The sequence below is a fragment of the Xenopus tropicalis genome, chromosome 6 (genome assembly GCF_000004195.4).
Source record: "Xenopus tropicalis strain Nigerian chromosome 6, UCB_Xtro_10.0, whole genome shotgun sequence".
Lineage (NCBI taxonomy): Eukaryota > Metazoa > Chordata > Amphibia > Anura > Pipidae > Xenopus > Xenopus tropicalis.
Genome location: NC_030682.2, coordinates 65066116 through 65090078, shown reverse-complemented (window position 1 = coordinate 65090078; position 23963 = coordinate 65066116). Strand labels below are relative to the sequence as shown.

At 42.6% G+C, this 23963-nt stretch overlaps 1 protein-coding gene across 1 annotated transcript; it reads left to right on the top strand.

The window, feature by feature from the left end:
• The first annotated feature begins 17242 nt into the window (after nt 1-17242).
• Nucleotides 17243-23963, top strand: snrpd1 (small nuclear ribonucleoprotein D1 polypeptide). Its single transcript, NM_001004780.1, is given in 4 exon segments — nt 17243-17699; nt 17916-17992; nt 21119-21310; nt 23268-23963. Coding segments are annotated over 4 exon segments (360 nt in total). The 5' UTR covers nt 17243-17685; the 3' UTR covers nt 23345-23963.

Sequence of the window (23963 nt, the reverse complement as noted above, 5' to 3'; positions counted from 1 at the left end):
ATCGTATTGGTAACGAAAAATTCGTAAAGAATCCGAAAAAATTGCAAAACATACGAAAAAGTCGCAAAATGTTCGTTTTCAAGTCGGAACTTTTCCAATTCGGGTCGGATTCGTGGGTTAGTAAATCAGCCCCTAAGGGTAAGTGATCCCAGACTAGAGGTAGGCAGAAGAGATACCTTCCCAGCGCCCCCACCATTGCGCCCTAGGTGCCTCTTCTGCCTACCCCTAGTTCCAGCCCTGAGTAAGTCCAAATGTTACAAATGTCTTTTGACACTTGCCTGTCCAAAAAAACCTTTACAAACCAAGGCTATCAATACAAAGTTGATCCAGTCTTTGCTACCTCACACTAACTGCTCTTTGGGGAAGGCTTTCACCTAGATTTTTGACCATTGGCAGGATTAACTTTTTTTCAGCCACAAAAGCATTAGCAAAGTTGGCCAAGGCGTGGCTTAAAGTTTGCATTCCAACTCATCCCAAAGGTGTTCAGTTGGGTTGAGGTCAGGACTCTGCAAGCCATTCTAATTCTTCCACTCCTACCTTGGCAAACACATTGTGTATTGACCTTGCTTTGTGTATGGGGCATTACTATGCTAAAATGACAAAAAGCCTTCCCCAAACTGTTGTCATTGTGCTCACTGCTTAAGGTTTGCTTTCAGTAGAACCAGGGGCCCTTGCCTGTATCATGATAAACAGCCTCAGACCATTATTCCTTCTCTGCCAAACTTTGCCATCAGTATTAAGCAATCAGGGAGATTGTTTTTTCCTGGCATCTACCAAACCCAGAATCTTCAATCAATTTTCGTTGGTGGAATACTGTTTATCAGTCCAAAGCATATATTACCATTGTTCCATCCTAGAATCCAATAGCAGTGATCTTTACACCACTCCATTCAAAAGCTGGTATAGGCCCATGCTAAATAGTTGTATTTGACTCTAATAGCCAATGAGAATCCTATGCAACCTGTGAAAAGTTCTTGTGCTAACACTACTTCCAGAGATTTTGAAACTCAACAGTGAGTGTTGCAAAAGGGGACTTGTCATTTTAGATGGTTTGGCTAGGTTCTTTTTCATATATATTATTTCTAATCTTTTATCAGACTTATTCTTTAAAGCTGTAGTTCTCAACTTTTTGTTCAGTATGGCTCTCATGCTTAATAAATGTAGCACCCAGTCCTCATCCAGTTCATATAGTACTAATAAAAATAGAGTAGGGATTACAGGTTTCAGTTATTCAGAAAGCTCTGTAATACATGAATTACATTTTCCACTTAAAAGTAGCAGTTCTTGGGGGGGCGGAGCCGGATGCCGAGCAGTTAAGCCGCACTCGCAGCAGCTCCGCCAGCAAGCACCCTGAGCAGACCACCCTGAGCTTCCCCAGCGACGCTAAAACTACCTACCCTTGTGCCTCTCAGACCGCGGACAACACCGATCGCGGGAATGGGGAAAAACGCACACCGGGTGCACCCAGAAACAGCGGCAAAGTTGGGGCAGTATGCGCTCGGAGCAAGCCAAGATGGCGCCCGCAGCCCCACGCCACCTTCAGAACCGCCTGCATCTCCCCCTACCATAACAGAACCGGGAGAATTCGGCAACCCCCACAAAAGACATCCTGGCAGCAATTGCAGCCTGCCAAACATCTATCACCGCCACATTAACTACGAAAATAGAGGAGGTAAGAGTTGAAATCTCCCTCCTCAAACAAGATGTGCAGGCTATCAGAGAACGCACAGGGGCAGTAGAGGAACGCATAAGCACCCTAGAGGACCGCATAGCTCCTGTCCCTAGTGGGATAGTTCAAATGCAGAAAGTACTAAAGCAGACTACTGAGAAGTTGGAGGATATGGAGAGTAGGCAGAGGGGATCTAATATAAGGGTAGTGGGCCTACCAGAGAGGAGTGAAGGGCCAAACCCAGAAAACTTTGCAGAACAATGGCTGAAAGACTTACTGGGAGCAGAGATATTCTCACCACAATTCGTGGTCGAGCGGGCCCACCGGGTACCTACAAGGCCACTACCAGCGGGCACCCCTCCCCGTCCCTTTCTGATAAAACTGCTGAACTATAGGGACAGAGACGCTGCCCTCCAGACTGCCCGCCGGAAAGGCAATCTACTCTACCAGGGAACAAGAGTTTCATTATATCCTGACTACTCAGCAGCACTTCAATGCCAACGGAGCTCATTTGTAGGGGTGAAGAGGCGCCTTCGTGATATGGGCATACTCTACAGCAGTGCTGTCCAACTGGCGGCCCGCGACCCCCCTCTGTGTGGCCCCCCACCTGTCTGGCTGCTTTGATGGCTTACTCTTGTGTAAGCTTTAAATGGTATCAGTACTGTGATTAACTGCCCCCCCCTGCATGGTTCTCACCTCAGATTCAGGCTGTAATCCCTCTGTATTGTTTAAATATGTAATCCCCTGTACTGTTCACACCTTTTAATCTCTGCATTGTTCACCCCCTGCAGTGTTCACACCTCAGGCTCAGGCTGTAATCACCCCCATTGTTCCCCTGTTCACACCTCAGAGCAGTAGAAACCCACAAATAATCCCTGCATACTACAAAAAGAACATATACTGAGGTGGTACTGCAATTAAAATGTTTTTTAATATATAGTTATTGTACATATTGTAGGAGCAGGCTACAGGCAGCATAGGGCAGGCAGAGTATGGCACACACAGGCAGAATAGGGCAGGCAGAGAATGGCACAAACAGGCAGCGCAGGCAGAGTATGGCACACACAGGCAGGGTAGGGCAGGCAGAGTATGGCAGGTTTTGCTCTACTACAACCATTAATATGGGTATGGTCATGTGATAACACGGGTGTGGTTTCAAGTGGGTGCGGTTTCAAAAAGGGGAGTGGTCAAAACTGGCTTCCATTATCGGCCCTCCACCACGTAGGTCAGAAAAATTCCGGCCCTCGGTACCACAGAAGTTGGACAGCACTGCTCTACAGCATGATATTTCCGGCCAAACTGCGGGTTGTCGATGGGGACAAGGCCCAAATATTCGAGCACCCAGACGCAGCGCAAGAGAACCCCCCACGCTCCCCACCCAAGTCCCTTCGCAACTAAGCAAGCGGAACCTAGAGTAGTGAGTATGCGGCTTACACAGACTCTGCAGGTCCGTTAATTAAAAGGTAGGCCAGAGGGGCAATACCAGGGCTAGGTAAAGACCCGGGAATAGGCACCAAACCTATCTTTAAGGCGGGAACCCGCAGTGCAACTACCCTCCACATCCCCAACTCAGATAGAGGGGCACAACAGAGACAACTGCACAGCTGGGGTCAGTACCCAGAGCGGATAAGTCTGTCAAAAGGATACTAATTGAAGTTGAGATCGTTGTCTCCACAGCTGGACTGAGACGAGACACAGGTTTACAGTTAACGGTTCTAAAAACCTAGGAGTTTTGACTCGACTAAGCTCTCCGCAGAGCTTTGCACCCAATAAGAGTAACAGTTATGGGAAAAATGTATCTCCATGTTCGGGAGGGGATACCGGGTGGTGGGAACTTTGGGGTTTTGTTTTTGTTATTTACCTCTTGCTGTCTTTACCTCTCTCTTTTCTTCTCCCCCCCCCCCCAACCCTATGGGTTTCCAGTGCAATCCTACGACAGATCAAGGGCCAGCCTGTGAGTACTTATTCTGCACCTCACACATCTATCACAGTAACACACACTAAACATGGCGAACAGTAAAGTCAGACTAGTCTCATGGAATGTCAGAGGTCTTAACGATAAGATTAAACGCTCATTAGTCCTAGACCACTGTAAAAAAATAGGAGCAGACATCATTCTGCTGCAAGAAACGCACCTCATAGGTCAGAGGGTTATGGCCCTCAGGCGGCATTGGATTCACCCCACTTTACATGCAGAGTACTCCTCCTACTCTAGGGGCGTGGCAATCCTTTTCAGAAAGACCAGCCTCCCCCAAATAGAGAGTATGGTCTCGGACAGGTACGGCCGGTTCATAATCACAAAAATCAACACCGCCTCAACCCCACTCATTCTAGTAAATGTCTATTCCCCACCACCAGGCGACACAACTCTCCTCCAGCTAATTATGGGAAAAATCGCATCCATAGGAGACTATCCAATAGTATGGATGGGGGACTTTAATGCAGTTCCGACTCCAGTCCTAGACCGACTGCGCCCAAACAAAAATGACACAGCCGCTCTAGGGGACTGGCTCCTGGCATCCAACTTAACGGATGCCTGGAGATGGTCCCACCCCAACACGCGGCAATTCTCCTGCCACTCAGCTTCCACTGGCTCCCTCTCAAGGATAGATCTGGCACTGGTCTCCCCTCCTATCCTACAAATGGTGCACTCAATCTCCTACGTTACCAGAGTCTGCTCGGATCACGCACCAATACAGATGGACCTCAGAGTCCCAGGCGGGAGGGAGGAGAGACAGTGGAGACTACCACCTAGATGGATCCAGCAGGAATTTGTACAGAGGGAGTTTGAAAGACAATTCAAAGCATAATGGGAGATTAATTCAGGAACAGCGTCAGAGCCAGTGGTATGGGATGCGGGTAAAGCAGTTACTAGGGGAGCGTACATTTCCCTGATCAAACAGGCGAGACGTAGAATAGACGCAACACTCACAGAAGTCAAAGAGGCCTTAGATGATGCAGAGCGGGAATACACTAGAGACCCCTCAGAAACGGTAGGCGAGTCCCTCACGACAGCACAGAGGAATGTCAACTTAGCCTACACTGAAAAGTACTCTCAAAGGGAGAGAAACAGAATGGCCAACTGGTATGAAAAAGGCGACAAATGTGGACGCCTACTGGCCATACTCTCTAGAGACCCGACCCAGTTAACAGCAATCCCTAGAATACTGAATCCAGAGGGAACGGAGGTAAAGGAACTAGACCAAATTCAAAATGAATTTACCAAATTTTACTCTGAACTGTACAAATCCAAATTTCAGCACTCACAAGAAGCCCTCACCCAATACCTAGATAAAATCCCAATCCCCAAACTCCATAGAGAGGGATCAGAACTCCTTAATCAAGATATTAAGGTAGATGAAGTGGCGGAGGCAATAAAAGACTCCCCCATGGGCAAGGCACCAGGACCGGATGGTCTACCGATCGAGTGGTACAAAGCACATGGAGACATTATTAACCCACACCTGGTAACTCTTTTTAATAAAATCCCCCTGGGGACTCTGCTCCCAGAGTCCTCCAGGCTGGCCACCATCACATTAATTCTAAAGGAAGGTAAACCACCAGAAAAATGTGGTTCCTACCGACCAATCTCTCTCCTGAATTCTGATGTCAAAATCCTAGCAAAAATCCTAGCCAACCGCTTAAAGCAAATAATAGAACAGTTAATTCACCCAGACCAGACCGGCTTTATGCCCAACAAAAGCACAGACATTAACATAAGACGTTTGTATACAAACATCACCACAACACATCAGAACTCCGGAGAGAGAATAGTGGTGTCTCTGGACACAGAGAAGGCCTTCGATACAGTAGAATGGCCCATTATACGCAGATGATATGTTGATATACCTGGCAGACCCGAGGGAATCCCTGTCCGCACTCCTACATGAGACGGGACAGTTTGGGGAATTCTCAGGACTGAGGGTGAACTGAGAAAAATCTTTGGTCTTTCCAATAGACCCAGGAGGAAATAGAGACCCCGCACATGGTCCACAATTGCAATGGGTAGATAGATTCAGGTACCTAGGAATTGAAATCCACAAAAACCTCTCGGAATTCATAAATCTCAATTTAACTCCAATTATACGCTCCCTGAGGCTTAAAACCCAAAACTGGGCCGTGCTACCACTGTCCCTTCCAGGGCGAATAAACATAATAAAAATGATTTTCCTACCCAAACTGCTATATGCCTTTCACAACTCCCCGGTACTGATTCCCAAAAAATGGTTTAGGAACCTAGATGCAATAGTCAGGGGATTCATATGGGCAGGCGAACGTCCAAGAATGAAATGGCAGATTCTACAAGCTCCACTTAGCAAAGGAGGTCTCGCCTTGCCCAGTTTTCAACTGTACTACTATGCAAGTCAATTGGTGTTTGCCTGGTGGTGGTTAAATCCCAACCCAAACAATCAAGCAGTGGTATTAGAGGCTGGGGTGATTTCCTCCTTTGAGGCATTAGCAAACCAACTGCATAGAGGTACCTCATCCATATACCCTCTCACACCGGCCATGAAAACAGTAGTAACAATATTTAAAAAAACAGTGGTAAGGGAGTACAACAAGGTATCGAAATGGTCCAAATGGACAGTGCTATGGGGTAATGAGACACTCCCTCACCTACGGGCAATTCCGGACGTTAGTACCTGGGCAGTGGCGGGAGTGAAACACCTTGGGGATGTAGTCTCAAATAGAGGTTTCAAGCAGTTCGCACAACTGCAGACAGACTTTGGGCTGCATAACCGTATGTTGTTCAGGTTTTTTCAACTAAGACATGCGCTAAACACCCAATTCCAGGGCAATGCCCCAGATATTACAATAACGACACTAGAACAATACCTGAGGCGCCCCAACCTCACCAAACAGGTTAGCTGGTTATACATTATCCTTCTGCAGAATGATTTTGACCCACTCAAACATTTTGTATATAAGTGGCAACAGGACTTCCCTCAATTAGATTAAACTAACTGGAAGGAAATCCTAAGTCAAATACCAGACACTAACATCTCCTCCAGAGACAGGTACATACACACTAAATTTCTGAACAGAGTATATCTGACACCTCACAGGCTGGCCCAAATATACCCGGGATACCTGGATGTTTGCCCCAAATGTAACCTGGAACAAGGGAACTATATGCACATATTCTGGGACTGTACAGAGATCCAAAAGTTCTGGACAGAACTACTGGACCATAGTACCACAGTACTAAACCTTCCAAACGTCCGCTCTTCATTACTATGCCTACTTGGGTACACAGAAGGACTATCATTGAACAAAACTGATGAGCTATGTCTTCTCCAAATTCTACACTTTGCCAAAAAAGCAATCTTAATGACCTGGAAAGCAACGGCTCCCCCAACTCTGGGTTTCTGGAAAAAGCTAATAAACGATACCCTTCCTAGTCAAAAGTTGATATACCAGGCTAGGGGATGCCCAGATAAATGTAACAAAATATGGGACAACTGGATAAAAGACACACAACAACTTTAAAAATGCACACTGGATACAAAGAAAGGGCCCAGAAACATGGAACTCGGACAAAGACAAGTAATACGTGAACACAAATAAAGAGCAATGGACTAATAAATGGAACCAAAGACTTTTTATTATGAACATGAAACAGGATTGCAGAACAAACATGAGTACAATCAAGGAAAACAAGGAAGCCCAAGAACCCCCCCCTCCTTTCCTTCCTCTCCACCTTTCTTCTCCTCTTTATTTGTTTCCTTGTTGTTAATTTTTAAAAATTGAAAAAGCAATAAAGAAAATCTTTCAAAAAAAAAAGTAGCAGTTCTTATTTTCTTTAGCTACATATATCCATACTGTTGACAAAATAATTTTTTTTTTTAATGTTAGTACCCTTATGGCAGGTTGACCCACGTCAGTAGGCTGATAATGATCCAGTCCTAAAATTAGTTATAGCCTATTTCCTTTTCACAATAATGGCAACACAAAATATGGTCTCAGTTATGACTGTGGATCATTGGATTTTGTGATGGGACATATGCTCTAGCACAGTGCTGTCCAACTGGCGGCCCCCTCTGTGTGGCCCCCCCACCTGTCTTGGTGCTTTGATGGCTTACTCTTGTGTAAGCTTTAAATGGTATCAGTACTGTGATTAACTGCCCCCCCTGCATGGTTCTCGCCTCAGATTCAGGCTGTAATTAGGCTGTATTGTTTAAATGCGGTTTCAAAAAGGGGAGTGGTCAAAACTGGCTTCCATTATTGGCCCTCCACCACGTAGGTCGGAAAAATTCCGGCCCTCTGTACCATAGAAGTTGGACAGCACTGCTCTAGCAGAGGAATTGGCTAACCATATTGTCTCAGAGGTGATAACAAGTGGTTACCGGATACATCTGCAATGTCCTATCACAAAATTATAATTGGTTGTAGTAGTCTAAAAATATGTTCCTTTGTCTTCTGTGGACCAGCACACACACACACTACAACTGTAGTATAGTAAATGATGTTGAAAAAAGATACATCCATCAAGTTCAAACTTTTCTGCCTAAATGAAACCTGCTAGTTGATCCACAGGAATTTTACTTCTAGCATTATTTTTAGCACATAATTATAAAGAGCCAACATGTTTCTCACTGCTGTGAAATAAATTGCTGTGCAATAATAAATACATTGAATATACTGATTACATACAAAGAACAACTGATAAAAGACGTGAAGAAGGCCCTGTCCAAAGGAGTTTACAATATAAAATTTCCCAATGGTTTGAAGCATGGGAATTAGGAGCAAATAGGGCAACAACTTCATCAGTTTAAAAATGGGACACATGAAATCCACACATTGCAAGGCTGCAAAACAGGTACAAGTAGATTGCACTTATTTCCATGGATCTATTAGTAGCTAGTTAAAAGGATAAGACACCTGCCTCAGCAAACATTTCATATGCCTCACGTTACCAAATTGTTAGTGATATGGTAATAAAAAGAATAGAGAATGTACATGTTAAGTACACAGGTGTATTAAATAAATTCAAATGATAGGAAGGCTAAATAAAGCAATTTCTAAACAGAAAAAACATACACACATCCCTATAAATATTTCAGGGAGCTGCCACCTCACAGAAGCCATCAATACAGACATAATATCACATGTATCCTATTGTGATGTGCCCTCATGCTTTAATTCTGTTATAAACCCTAGACCACTTTGGAGTAGAGTCTTTCAGCAGGTTGGGTACCTGTTACAATAATAGATAAATACAAAGTAGAATAATACAAATAAATACAAGGTATGCTTGTAATAATTTAAGAATCAAAGAGACAAGAGAATGAAGGTCCCTGTCCCATAGAGCTTACAATCTAAATAGAAGGATATTAGTGCTGCAGGTTACAGTGGTCACAGGTCAGGTGCTGTGCGAGTGCTCCTTAAGGTAGTCTTGAGTTTAGTTCTGAAAAGACTGAGGGAGAATTCTCTCCAAAGGAATTCAGGGATGGCATTCCAAGTGTAAGGAGCAACAAAGCAGAAAGATTTAAGGTGAGAAACAGCAGTATTAGTTGTGGGGGAGGTAACCAAGCTCTGTGACGAGTGGAGGAGTAAGCCAGGATCATATGGAGACACAATAGAAGAGATGTAGTGAGGTGGAGAGGAATGAAGGTCTTCTTAGAGGAGTTTGTAAATTATTTTTGTTTTTATGGAAAGCCATGATAAGGACTTTAGTAGTAGAAGGGACTGAACTCCTTGATGAGAGGAGGAGAATTGTGGCCTCAGTATTTAAGGCAGATATAGGGAGGCCAGTTATTAGCAGGGTATAGTAGGATGAGAGCATAATTGAGCATCCTAGATGTTACAGTTGAAGCAAAGGGATGGATTTTGACAGTGGTGTTAATATGGTCAAAGAAGGAGAGAGAGGAGTCAAAGATCCCCCCAAACAATGTGCCAAGTTGACAGGGTTAATTAGTGTGCCATTGATAGAGATAGGAAAAGGGGGAGTAGGACCAGGCTTAGGAGGAAAGATGATCAGTTCAGTTTTTGTTTCAGTTTGAGGTGGCGTTGGTTCTTCCAATTAGAGATTGGTAGGAGGCACTTAGAGATTTAAGTCTCAGTTACATTTGTTAATGGAGGGATAAAAAAAGTAAAATGTAAAAATATCATCAGCATACAGATGATATTTAAAGCCAAATGAGTGGATGAGATCTCTCAAAGACAGAAGGGCTGATTCACTAAGGTGCGTTAAAACGAGCGCTATTTATAGCATGCAGTAAAAATGTTATCGCATCTTAACACACAATTCACTAAAAGGATACTTGTGTTAATTTAGACGAGATGCTCTTTGCGTTATTTAAGTTGCGAAGACTATTTTTCGCGGTATTTGACGCAACGCGCGCTAATTAACGCACTTTTCACGAGCGCACGCTAATTAACGCACGTGCACTACTTGTCACGTGCACGCTAATTTATGCACGCACGGTAATGGATGCACGCGGTACCACATAACTAGCGCCATTTTGCGCATTTGTGCTGGGAGAGCATGGAAGGTGGCGGTGCGCAATTGTCAGAGCAACATATAAAGCGATGGAGAGCAGTGTGGGAGACAGCAGAGGGAAAAAGATGGCAAAAAGGAGGGAACACCTTGCAAGTGTTCCCGCTTCTGCCTTCAGCAGTGACCCTGAGAGAGTGAGGCCTGGCTTGATGAGCAGCCCAGATGGAGCAGGAGAAGACAACAGCAGGAGAGCAGGCTCCGTAATTTAAAATTCTCAGAATTTGTGAATGAGGCTTTGGTGGAGAGGCTCGTGCCGGTCTTCCATAAGCTTATCGGCAAATATGCTGGGAAAAACCAAGGCCTGGAGGGACTTCGCAGACCATGTAAATAGCATTGGGGTCTGTCTGCGCAGTGTCTGCAAGAAGTGCTACCAGGACATAAAGAGAGTCCTGAAGAAAAAGCTGGCAGAGGACTCCAGATACAGGTAAATATCTTATATTCATCTTTCTATTTAACACTTGCTCATCTGCTTTTCTCCTCAATCTGCTTACTGTCTTTCCTTCCTTTTTGGCATTTTTCCTACTTACTTTACTTGTATGTAATGTATGTATGGCACGCCTATTATTATGTGCGCAACTTATGTCCTCAAAGCTGTGTAGTAGAACAACAAATTAGGGCAGTAAATACGGAGGTCATTTAATAAATATTTCCCAAAATACTTAATGCCCTGTACTCTCCTTTATCAAGGAGGATTACTGTGGAAGCAGTGTTTAATACAGAGTATAAGGGAGAGCCCTGGGAGTTAGCGAGGCCACTTAGCAACAACTTGCAGCATTATAGTAGGGTTTGTGTCAGAGCATGCCTTAGTATTGTTACACTTGAAAGTAAAGGGAATTGATTGAGGCAACAATGAGTAACAAAAAGTGACTGCGTTGTTATGGCTTGCTTATTGGAGCCAACGCAATAAAAGCATTCATATATTTTATTTAGATCTGGAACTGGAGGTGGCCCTGCAAAGAAAGTGTTTCTTACAAAATATGAGGAGCTGCTCCTCCCTTTTCCGTACCCAGAGAGCGTGAGCGGTGTGTCCGGCACCTTCGATTCGGACAGGAATGTTGGCCAAGGTAGGTGTAATGACATTAATACAAGTGTATTTACTCTTGCAGAGAAGCTTAATATTGATATAATACAATGTTTTCTACAACAGATTCATCCTTACCACAACCTGGCACGAGCAGACACAGACAATCGTCATCTGCTCCGATTCCAGGTATTTTTGTTACCAAATTTTGTTGAACCTGTGTTTTGTGTTAGGCTTGTGCAGTGGCATAATAGTGAATTGTGTCCGTGTATATTGCAGGTGTTTCAACAGTCAATCTTTTCAACTTGATTTTGCCCTTGCACTCTGTATGGCAAAACATTTTACCTTTTTAGCTCATTTGGAAGGAATCAATGTCCACAAATAGTTTTTGCAAAATAAACTTGTTCAAATGACAATCATTATTGTCCATGAAGTTTGCCTGGCATCATGAACATAATAACAACAAATTAAATAAAGTCTTCTTCCAATCTTTTTTCCAAAGGGTGGCCACGGACGATCTGCTGAACGCTCCTCATCTCTGCTCCACTCCCCACAATGTGATCCTGCAATTGAAGGGGAAACTTTTAGTGGGGAGGCAAGTGAGAGAGGGTCACACGTATGTACCAGCGACGTGGCCTTGTTTTCAGATGAGGAGCCGGCCAACGTTCCCCAGCAGCAGGTCACAACACAGCCCAGAACCAGCACAGCTAATGTGGCCCCCCAGGAGAAAGATAGCTTCCACAAATCCCTAATTAGGCATAATAATTAGGACTTGTGTGTGGCCACTAATGCCTACAATGTCAGGCACGCCAAGCTGCACACCAAGCTGCACACGAGGCTGCCATGTTAAGCCTCCAACAGGAGAGTCAGGCACGCCAAGCTGCACACGAGGCTGCCATGTTAAGCCTCCAACAGGAGAGTCAGGCACGCCAAGCTGCACACGAGGCTGCCATGTTAAGCCTGCAAGAGGAGCGTTTATAAGTCCAACGTCAAAACGTCCAACGGCATTGTTGGCTAGGCAAAATTCTCTCCTAGAGAAACAAATTGCCTTACAAGAAAAGGCACAAAAGGAAATTCGGCCAACATGCTCTACCAGTAGATCTAGTGGTGAGAGCTCAGCTAACGCTCCTGCAGCTCCCACTAGGCAGCTTTGTAAAAGAAAATAAATGTGCCACATTAGCGATCTGTAGAACCTATCTTTTCTTAGGCCTATGTTCTTTTGTAAATATTTCTTTCTGTTTTTGCTATTTGTGTTGGGGGTGGGGGAATCACCTGCTAAAAGCATTTCTTTTGGAAGTGGGCAACTAATTCCCTGTTAATAAAACCTTTTTTTTGGAGAAGTTGTTTGGTATTTCTTGTTTATGGGATTAAAGATTGTAGGTACTTACAGGAAAAGTAATTTGTAACGATTTGTCCCCGGACTTCATTCCCTCTGGCATCCGCACCTCAGACAGGATCTTGGGGATGTATGGGGTCATCCAGGTCCTCAGCCACATCCCCTGGTAAGCCATGCCGGTTCACCAGATTGTGCAGTACAGCACACGCAGCCACAATTTGGGCAACTTTAGAGGGAATGTACATTAGGCTGCCTCCCGACTTATCCAGGCAGCGGAAGCAGCTTTTAAGGACCCCAAGGGGTACATTTACTAATCCACGAACGTCCGAAAAGCATCCGAATGCGTTTTTTTCGTAATGATCGGTATTTTGCGATTTTTTCGGAAATTGTTGCGACTTTTTTGTAGCCATTACGACTTGCTCGCAAAATGTCACGACTTTTTCGTAGCGCTACGACTTGCGCGAAAAGTCACGACTTTTTCGCAGCTTTCGCGCCGAGTACGAAAGTTTCGGATTCATTCAAGCTTCAGTATGGAGACTTTTCTTGGGCCAGGTTGGAGCTGCAGAGTGCCATTGAGTCTTTTTTTTAAATTTTATTTACCCCAAAAACTGTTTATTTTGACAGCGTGACTATTGGATCAGATATTCTGACCACTAATTATGCTGTCATGTGACTTATTTTGTTGTTTCATTGATTTGCACAATTTTTGTGGTTTTATTGCATTTTTATCCCTATATTAGTATTCCTGATCTGTTTTAGCATAGCTTTGCCATGTGTAACTTTGGTGTACAAAAATAACTTTACCTATTTTGAATTCATCAGAATGTGTACTTTCCAAAAATATATGGTTTTCTGGGGGTCCCTGTATAGTTTGGGGGGGTCTTACGGCACATAATACGCTGACAGGGGGCTCTGTATGCAAAAGCTGAGTTGGCAGGCGAGAAATCCTTATGCACTATTTTCATTTTGGGGTCAGTACACACTACAGACTTTGGTATATCTATGCATATTGGGCATCAAACTGTTCAGTAGGCTTCTGGTGTTCCTATTTGGGGTGATTTGCCTTTGTACGCAAGAAATTGTGTGAAATAAATGCGGCAAACTGAAACTTTTTTATGCGATTTTCTGAAATGTCATAAAAACCACTAACTTTAGGAAAGCTTTGCTGATTGGTACTTTGGTGTAGAAAGGACTCTTTACCCTTGTTGGATTTGTCAGAATGTGTACTTTCCAAAAATATATGGTTTTCTGGGGGTCTCTGTATAGTTAGGGGGTCTTACGGTACATAATACGCTGACAGGGGGCTCTGTGTGCAAAAGCTGAGTTGGCGAGAAATCCATATGCGCTATTTTCATTTTGGGTTCAGTACACGCCACAGACTATATGGTATATCTATGCATATTGGGCATCAAACTGTTCAGTAGACCTCTGGTGTTCCTATTTGGGGTGATTTGCCTTTGTATGCAAGAAATTGTGTGAGATAAATGCGGCAAACTGCAATATTTTTATGCAATTTTCTGAAATGTCATAAAAACCACTAGCTTTAGGAAAGCTTTGCAGATTGGTACTTTGGTGTAGAAAGGACTCTTTACCCATGTTAGCTTTTTCAAAATGTGTACTTTCCAAAAATATAGGGTTTTTAGGGGTCACCCTACATTTCTGCAGCTTCTACCCCTCATAAAACTGCCATGTGTTTATGAATTAGGTAAAGATAAGCCATGAAATTAGTGTGCACAAGGTACAGTATATTTGGGGGTCTCTAAGTGCCATGTGCTTTGATAAACCTATGTACAATGGGCATCAAACTGTTCAGTAGACCTCTGGGGTTCATATTTAGGGTGTTTTGTCTTGGTACCTAATGACCTGTAGAAAATAAGATGCTGCATAGTGGAAGTTTTGAGGTGATTTTTGGAAATGCCAATAAAAATCCATAAAAAACTTAGGAAAGCTTTATGGCTTTGTACTTTGGAGTAGAAAGACATGGGTACCCATTTTAGATTCGGGGGAATGTGTACTTTCCAAAAATATATGGCTTTCTGGGGTGAATTTACTTTTTACTAGCGTTATCCCACATATAATGATGTAAATGTTGATTTTGCAGAAGCTGAAATGACAGAAATGACAGTACATGTGGGGGTATGTTCCCATTGGGGCCCCTACATGCCACATACTTAGCTAAACCTATACATATTGGGTATCAAACTGTTCAGTGGATCCCTGGCGTTCATATTTAGGGTGTTTTATTTGGTTACTTTATGACCTTTAGGAGTTAAGATACTATAGACTGGAAGCTTTGAACCGATTTTTAAAAAATTTCACAAATTTTGATAAAAACCAATAACTTTAGGAAAGCATTGCGACTTGATAGTTTGGAGCAGACAAACAGCTGTGCCTATTCTGGATTTCCCAGAATCTGTTCTTTCTAAAAATGTAAAATTTTCTGGGATAAACTTTCTGTTAGCGGAATTTTTGGCCTTAAAATCTAAAGTATTCAGCTTTCTGGAGTAGTGCTTTGGAAATTTGGTAGTGTACTGCTGGAGGTTTTTGACCTATACAAGTGAGAAATCTCCATAAAACTATATATATTTGGTATTGGCACGTTCAGGAGTCATGGGGCTTTCCAAATCAGGTGTATTTTCATGCATAAAATAATTTTTGTTTCTGGTATGTGTGTTTATATTATGGAAAATATTATTTTTTGTTAATTTTTTAGACATTTAGAAGCCTATATCTTGTTACAAAATTGGAATTACACAAAAATTCTACCATATTTTAAAAGCTTAGGTTGTCCTGAAAAGAACGATATATTGTTTTCCTGGGTAAACTAAAAGTCCCCCCAAGGAAAGGCCCCTAAAGTGAAACAGTGCAAAACGTTCAAAAACTGGCAGTAGAAGTTCCACTTTGTCCAAAACGGCTGGCAGTGAAAGGGTTAAAGGGATACTGTCATGGATGAGCATGCTGTTTTACTATTCAGGCATAATCCTCTACTTTTTAAAGAACAAATGTTTTTTTTTATATTTAACTCAAGACATATGGTAAGCCATTTTGCGGGGTACCAAATGGTGCTTTCATATGGTACAGTCTTTCTTTACTGCTGCCCTGCAATTAATGTTAGCCTCAGCCACAGCCAAAGTATTAGCTTTATACTCTGTTAGGCTTAGTTCCCATGGCCAGTGTACCTCTCTGGGTCTTCCGATCCTCCCTGAGCTGTTAAAGGAACCATTTAGTGTAAAAATGAAACTGAGTAAAATAGACTGCACGAAGTACAAAAAATATAACGTTTGGTTTGCAATCAGTCCTGCGTGCTCACAAACTAACTTGAACAGTTATATCCCATGTGGCAGGAAGTAGAGTTTCTGGCTGTTATGTTAGACATCTGCTCACTCCAGCCTTTATAGGTTACATCCCCAACCTTTTATACATTCAAATGGAAAAAGTGTTGAGGAGCAACACAAGCATAAAAATAATCCTGGGGGTGGCAAATGAGAGCTATGATTGGCTATTGGTAGCCCTATGTGGACTGGCAGCCTACACAAGGCTCTGTTTGTCATTATACTTGGTTTTTATTCAACCAAAACTTGCCTCCTAACCAGAAATTCAAAAATAAGCACCTGCTTTGAGGCCACTGGGAGCAACATCCAAGGGGTTGGTGAGCAACATATTGCTCCTGAGCCACTGGTTGGGGATCAGTGCTTTAAGTAGTACTCATTGTGAGGGTATTGGGTCCAAGAAGTGAAGTGTAACGCTTGTTTGGCTATATATAGACAAAACCCATGCTAGTGTTAGGTTTAGAGCATGGGCTACATGCGACTCTCTTAGACAAAATGGGCCTTCGCTAGGTGGAAGAGACCATGCGGAGTAAGGGTGTAGTGGTCCCAGGCTCAGTGGAGCTGTTCCTTGAGATTCAGAAGGCAGCCAAAGAGAAAGTCACATCTCCTTGCTAGACACTATATGAGACTGCAAGGGGTGTGATCAACCCAAATAACCAATAAGGTGTAAACTATATACATGGGACTTTGCCCAGCAGGGGCGGGCCAAGCTGACCAGGCGCCCTAGGCAACCCGGTTGGCCACCCCCCACCCCCTTGCGTGTGCTTAGGCATTTGGCCACTCCCCCTCTCCCCGAATGGCGCCAAAACAAACGCAAGGGGGGGGGGTGCAATCCAATCGGTCATTGCCTCCACCACTAATTACAAGCGGTGGGGGCAATGACAAGTAGCAGGACTAGGGGTAGGCAGAAGAGGCTCCTGTCTGGCGCCCCCCAATCGTTGCGCCCGAGGCAGCTGCCTCTTCTGCCTACCCCTAGTTCCGGCCCTGTTGCCCAGTAACAGTACAAAATCAGAAGAGGTAGGATTTAAAGCCATAGGGGAGCTTAACCCTATGGGTCCCTACGGAAGATTCAAACCTCAGCACTAGTTGTCTAAAGGTCTCTAACAATGGGGATTGCAGACAGCATATCAAAAGCATGTAAAAAAAAAAAAATGCAGTGGCAGGTAAGCAGGTAAAGGGATGTTGTCTTCAGAAAACGAAACATTAACTTTTACCTAAAAATAAAGTTTAATAGTGAGAATACTTATTTTCATGCCATGCAATGCCAATGGCCAACCTAGATCCAAAATGAAATTTAGCTTCAATACCACGCCCTCTTCTACTTCGGCCCCGCCCCGATGGTGTTGTAGCGTTTCTGTTGAATTAAATGCACCAGTTGACTTTAGCTCAGCTATGTATGCTAAGTTTTTATTACAACAGTATTTCTTTATAAATGCATTGCGCTGTATTAGACGAAATTTTAAGTAATCCACAAGCATAAAAGGCTTCGCTGGAACGCCGCTTTGTGCATTTTATTTAAGCAAGTATCTTAACTGCAGTGTAGGCCTCCCCTTATAGTATTGCTTTTTAAAAGTCGAAAATGTAATTCTCCTTTTTCTACGTGGAGACAGGCTAGCGTTTTCATCTTCTATTACACATGTAACAAAAACTTCCGCCCTCGACTGGGGCTTCCGCTTCCGGATCTGACGTAGGTGCCGATTTCCGCTGGAACGTTGCTTTCGCTCAATGAGAATTCGGAGGGTCTAAAAGTAAATTTTCGCGTTTCATTTTGCCAGTCCTATAACCCTTTTCTGGCCGAAGGAGTCGGATCCGCGTTCGTATTAAGAAGTCATGAAGTTAGTTAGGTAAGCGTTTAGATTGTTATGGGTTCCTTCACAGAGGATGGTGGTGGATTGAGAGTTACGTTTGAGAGCTTTGTGTAAGTAGAAGATTACGGCGGGAAGTAAAGGCTCCGTCGGATAATAATGTATTAGCGAGTCTGCGTTGTAATATAAACTGTGTAACTAATGGGTTCATCACGAGCGGCTGGCCATGAACGCTTTTGTTTTTTTTTCTCATAGGTTTTTGATGAAATTAAGTCATGAAACTGTCACAGTGGAACTTAAGAACGGAACCCAAGTGCATGGCACGATCACAGGTAATACAGAGGGGCACATAAATATATACCATAACATTGCTATGTGTACTTAATGTGCACAATGGAAATACTTATTGATAATATCTTTATAAAAGAGACATACCATTTTGTCTTGCTTCAGTGTGTATTGGTTTATATACTACTAGCAAAGGTGTTACTGGTGGGAAATAATGAATTTTCTCAGACTTAATATATAAATAAGCTGTGTGCATCCATGATTGCCCAGTGGGCAGGTGGAACCATTTGCAAGCTGGCATTAAATAATGTGAATTACTGAAAGTCTAGCATGCACCCCAGTGCTGGATATGGCAACTTCAGCCAGCTCCTCTGATTGGTCTCACACTTATGAGCATTTGGATCTGTGGGTCAGGGTGAACATTTATTGGTAGGAGGTAGGTCCGGTGGGGAATATGTAGAAAAGGGGAAGCTTCCCCACAATTGTGGTTTGACTCTGATCATAATTGGCTGTGTATTAGTAACCCCTGTGGTGCAAAGAGCAGGGACTGGTTCTGGTCAATGTGTCTTCTCTGTAAGTCGGTGAAGCCATGCTGTTTTGAATACAGAGTGTAGGTCTTGTCATATACACATGCGTGTCACCTCAAAAATACAGTTCCGGCAGCATAGGTTACATAACTTCTGCTGTCTTTTGTTGCTAAGACTTGGCTTCTGTGCAGTAAGTTTTATTTTGATGGAATGTGCTAAGAAAAGTAGCGTTTATTGAAATTTTCGCCCAAAAACCCACTAGCCCCACCCACCTGTTTTACTACCTGCTGCCTTCTTTTCCCAGGCTGCATCTAGGCCAGTGGTTCGTGAGCAACATGTTGCTCTCCAACCCCTTGGATGTTGCTCCCAGTGGCTTTAAAACAGGTGCTTATTTTTGAATTATGGGCTTTGAGGCATGTTTTGGTTGCATAAAAACCAGATATGCTGCCAAACAGAACATCCTGTAGGTTTTTCAGTCCATATAGGGGTTACCAAATAGCCAATAACAGTCCTTATTTAGTAACCAAAGGAACATGTATTATGCCTGTTTTGCTCCCCAAGTCTTCTTATATTTGAATGTGACTCACGGATAAAAAAAGGTTGGGGATCCCTGATCTAGGCAAACCTGATAGGGAGCTGAAGCCTTCCTTTGTGTGAGTGCAGGGCTGTGATTGGCAACCCCCCCTCCTACTGTGTTTATGGCAGGGACCGTTAGGACACGCCCCCCTCCCTCATTTGAAACAGGGAACTAAGAGAATATTTTTGTTAATCCTATATGCCTCCTTTAAATTTTGTTGGATGCCCTAGTAAAGCACCAATAACTGCAAATAACAGTGATACTAATCTGTGATTACTGTTGTGTTCAGCCATTGGACAACTTCCCAGTTTATGGTACTCAGTGCTAATTTTTAAACCAGGGGCACCTAATCTCCCCAAAATGCCATCCCACCGACTAGAATGTAAATCGCCGATGCAGTGGCATATGCGGCAGGGCGATTTGCCGAAGTTGCAAAGGAACTTCGGCAATTTCTGCGCCATGTATGCCGTCCCACCGGGAATTACATTCTAGCCGGTGGGATGGCATTTCGGGGAGATTTGTCGAGTGGCGACTAATCTCCCCGTCTGCCACAGCCCTTAGTTTACAAAATATTCTGCCCCTGCTTGCAATGCCTATTCACATCTCCAACCTATTCTGTTGTGTTCTTTCATGTTACCACAAATTTGTTTGGACATGGGACAACAACTTGACAGAGACATCTCATCCGGGAGAAAGTCAACAGCTATTTTTAGTTACCAAAATTTTGGTCAAATAGAATGGGCCAGTCTGTTGTGGGCAGGGGGACCTGTCAGATTTTATCATACCATAGGGTACAACCAAATGCAACAAAACCTTTTTCAAAGATGTTCTTTTAATTTGTCATACGTTTACCTTAAAGGGCACCGATCGCGCTAAAATTGCTTCCCCACCAAAGTTGCAGGCTAATAGAGCCCACACTCTGGTTGGGAGATGCAGTAGTTTTTGGGTTTTTTTTAAAGTCTGTCTGCACTAGGCCGCCCCCCACCAGGAGGGAGCTCCCAGTGCGGCGGCCATGTTAATTAAGCATGCATGCGCATTATGCGGGAGACTCCCGCTCACTTATTATGTGCATGCATGTAATGTAGGAGCTGCGGATGCGACTTGCCCACCTACATCACACACATATGCATAAGCAGCGATTTGTGGCACTCACTTGTTATGCACATGTGAGTGCCACAACATGGCTGCCTGAACCAGGACCTTCCTCCCAGTGCTGGCAGCCTAGCACTGTAGGGGGCTATAAAAAAAAAAAAAAAAAAACAATTATTATATAAAGGCTCTGTTAGCCCACGCTAATAATTTTGTCTCAAAATATCAGTCATAAAACAAATTTAGATAAATGGTTTTACTACCCCCTTTTGTTTGCCCCTAAGTCACACACCTACCAATCCGATTTTGCTAGTACTTGGTATCATAAAATTAATCAAAAGGACAAACCTGTACATTTTCAGAGCCCCTGAGCTTTTAAAATTTGCCATCCATTTACCCCAAAATTACAATCCTTCCATCTTACCTTCAGTAATATGGAGTGGCCCAATCCGGTTAATCAAATAGGAGGAGTGTGGTTTTGGGTTAAATTGATTGAATCTCTACATGTATGACCCTAGATTAATATTGTTTTATTATAGTGTCCTCCCGAGTAGTTTAATTAGCTTGTGCCACACAATGGTATCATAGAATTATAGCAAAGGACAAAGCACCTTTGCTATTGTTGCTGAGCATTAGTCTGCCATCCATTTACCCCAACATCATATGCTTGACCCTCTGACCAATAAGATTGTGCAGTTCCATAGTATCTGAGAAGAAACTAAGCATTCATTTTTAAACCTTGAACATAACCCCATACAAAGTGCTGGCAAATACTTTAACAACAAAATGGGCAGAATTGACCCATATGCCAATCCCTTTAGTAAGGTAAAAGTAAATAATGCTCATTATTTAATCCCTGAATTTTAAAGATATTTTTTTTTTTTTAAGACTTTGTTTTATTCTGTCATATGAAGTTGTGTTGTAAACAATGATGACGCCTTGATTTTCATTTTTTTTTACTTTTTTGTTTCTTTTAGGAGTAGATGTGAGCATGAATACGCATTTGAAAGCCGTTAAAATGACAGTGAAGAATAGAGAGCCTGTTCAATTGGAAACATTAAGTATTCGAGGAAATAATATTCGTTACTTCATTCTACCAGACAGTTTGCCTCTTGACACGTTACTTGTTGATGTGGAGCCAAAAGTTAAGTCAAAGAAGAGGGAGGCTGGTAAGTATAGTTTTCATATTTTTTGTTCTATTGTGTATATAAAAAAAAAAAAAGTTGTTATTGGAACACCAAAACCGTTACTGGTGCCAAAACATAACATATTAATTTTGGTTAAAAGGACACACATCTATACAACGGGCAGTTAGGCAGGTTTAATTCGGAGCAAAAGGTTGAACTCTGTGGATATGAGTCACTTTTTCAACCTGAATTATTGTATTACTTTTGTTTAAATAAAACCTGTTAGGTTGCCAGTTTGTCCTGATCCTGTTTCAAAGATGCCCAGAATAGTTTTTTCATCTGAAAACACCAATACACTACTTACAGTGTACAATTCCCACCACCAAGTCAGTAATAAACAAATTAAATAAACGTGGACCCAAAACAGAACCCTGCAGCACCCTGTTAAGAACCCAAGTAGAGAATGCATTAAAAACTACACTTTCTAACGCAGTTGTGTAGCCAGTTTCCTATCCAAACAGACGGTTCCCAAAAGCACCAACTGTCAATCTGGGTCACTTTTTATAAATTAAAGGAGAAGGAAAGGTTAAGTCACTTACCTTTTACCCCGGGCTGGTGCCCCTGTTAGGAGAAAACCGCACCAAGCTGGGGTACCTGCAGCGAGCGCTTCCTTCTGTCGGCAAAATCCCTGGGCTGGCTTTTTTGTTTAAGTTTGGCTTTCCACTCTACTGCGCAAGCGCCAGAAGCAGGAAGGGGAGACGCTCGCAGGTACCCCAGGCTGGTGCGGTCTTCTCCTAACAGGGGCACCAGCCCAGGCTAAAAGGTAAGCAATTTAAAGTCACTTGGGGGTGCCTTACATTTTGGCATCCCCAGGTGACTCAGCCTTTCCTTCTCCTTTAAGCCATGTTGAGCTGCGTGTGATGACTGCAAATTGTATGTAATATTTATTCAGTAAGGTGATCATGTTAGATGGGATTACATAATAGAAACCTCTATCCTGCCAGAGGAACCCAGAATGGTGAACTATGTCAAAGGGCAGCTCAAATCTGTAAATATTAGCTGTACAGCCTGCAGTATGTTGGTATTTATTAATCGGGTTGCATGGGCTTTTTAGGTAAAACTGTAGAAACAATAGTAGGATTGCCTGTGTGGAGATGGCCTCTAAACATTAAAACAAACTTGTAATTCCGTTGATTAACAATGGCTAGAATGTGATTGTTAGTTGTGAAATGCAGTGCTAAGGGTACTGGCACACAGAAATTTGTTGCCTGTAGTAAATCTGCGTTACCACAGCAACAAATCCCCTGAAATTGCCTTCTCATTCATTTACTTTTGCATCATTGCAAGTAAAACACTCACAAGTGGTTTCCACATGTCGGCTGTTGGGGCATTTGTGTGTCAGGCTCCACTCATTCCCCTTCCTCTGTTCATTGCATAGGGGTGGGAGACAGGAACGAAGAGATTAGGCTGTCTTTAAAAGCCAGTCCAAAGTATCTTAAGGTGTTAAAGGCAGAGCATTTTATCAACTATTTTTACATTTTAAATAATGTTTTGAAGTAGTTAGCATTGCTTCATCCCATAATATATCATCCACTGCTTTTAATGCAGTAAGCATAAATATAGAAGTATTAATTTCCAACAGTAAGAGCTAGGAAGGTGTTTGATGTACTCCCTGAAGTGGTTAGATTGGTATATTCATTAGATACAATGGCATACAAAACTGCATTAGGCAGAAGTAGTGTTTCAGTGTGCAGGTAGTGTGTGTACATTATGGGATTTGCTATGAAGGTATATTTCCTTTATATCTACTTCATTATTTTATATGGTTGGAACTATTTTGCAAAACAATATAATGCCATAATATACATCCGAAATTCGAAGATCTGTTGGAAACTGTTACTTGATATTTCTGTTTTAGCAAATGTATGTATGTGTTTTGTTTTTTTTTTTTGTTTGTTTTTACTTTACTGATCCTCACCTGATTTCTGTTTCTAAACAGTTGCTGGCAGAGGAAGAGGGAGAGGCCGTGGTAGAGGCCGAGGGCGAGGAAGAGGTAGAGGAGGCCCAAGAAGATAATATATGTGAAAACTTCGCCATTAGAGGATGTTTTTGTACAGTTTTTTTTTTTCATACCTGAATGCACACAAATACTACTTCATGATATTACTTGTACACTGTACTAGTTAACTACTTATTGAGGCATATTTACTAATGCTGGGTGCTTTAGCTTGGTACAGTAACCATATAGAATACATTTTGATCTACTGGATGTAGAAAATACATTTTAATTGGTTACTGTTGGTTACTGCACTGGTGCTTAGTGTTAGTAAATGATTCCTGTTATGTACACTGCATCCCTGCCACACATTTGTATATGACCAGCATTAGTGTTATAGGAATCCTTGTGATGTTATATTCTTCACTGTTCCTTTACATTAGTAACAGTCCATTCAGTGCATTGGACAGGTGCCAGTAACAACTTTCTTCTTGCATTCCCTTCAATGCTTTGGTCAAATACAAATATTTTTCAGGTTGCTATTTAAATTCACAAATCGGTTAAAATCTGGGTTCTGCAACTAGGTAATTGATATTGAATATTGGCATTCAGTTCTTTTTGTAACAAAGTTGGTTGTGTCTTTGTTTTTAATGCATATAAGTTGCATTTGAAAGCCTAATAAAAAAAAAAGGTTTTTCA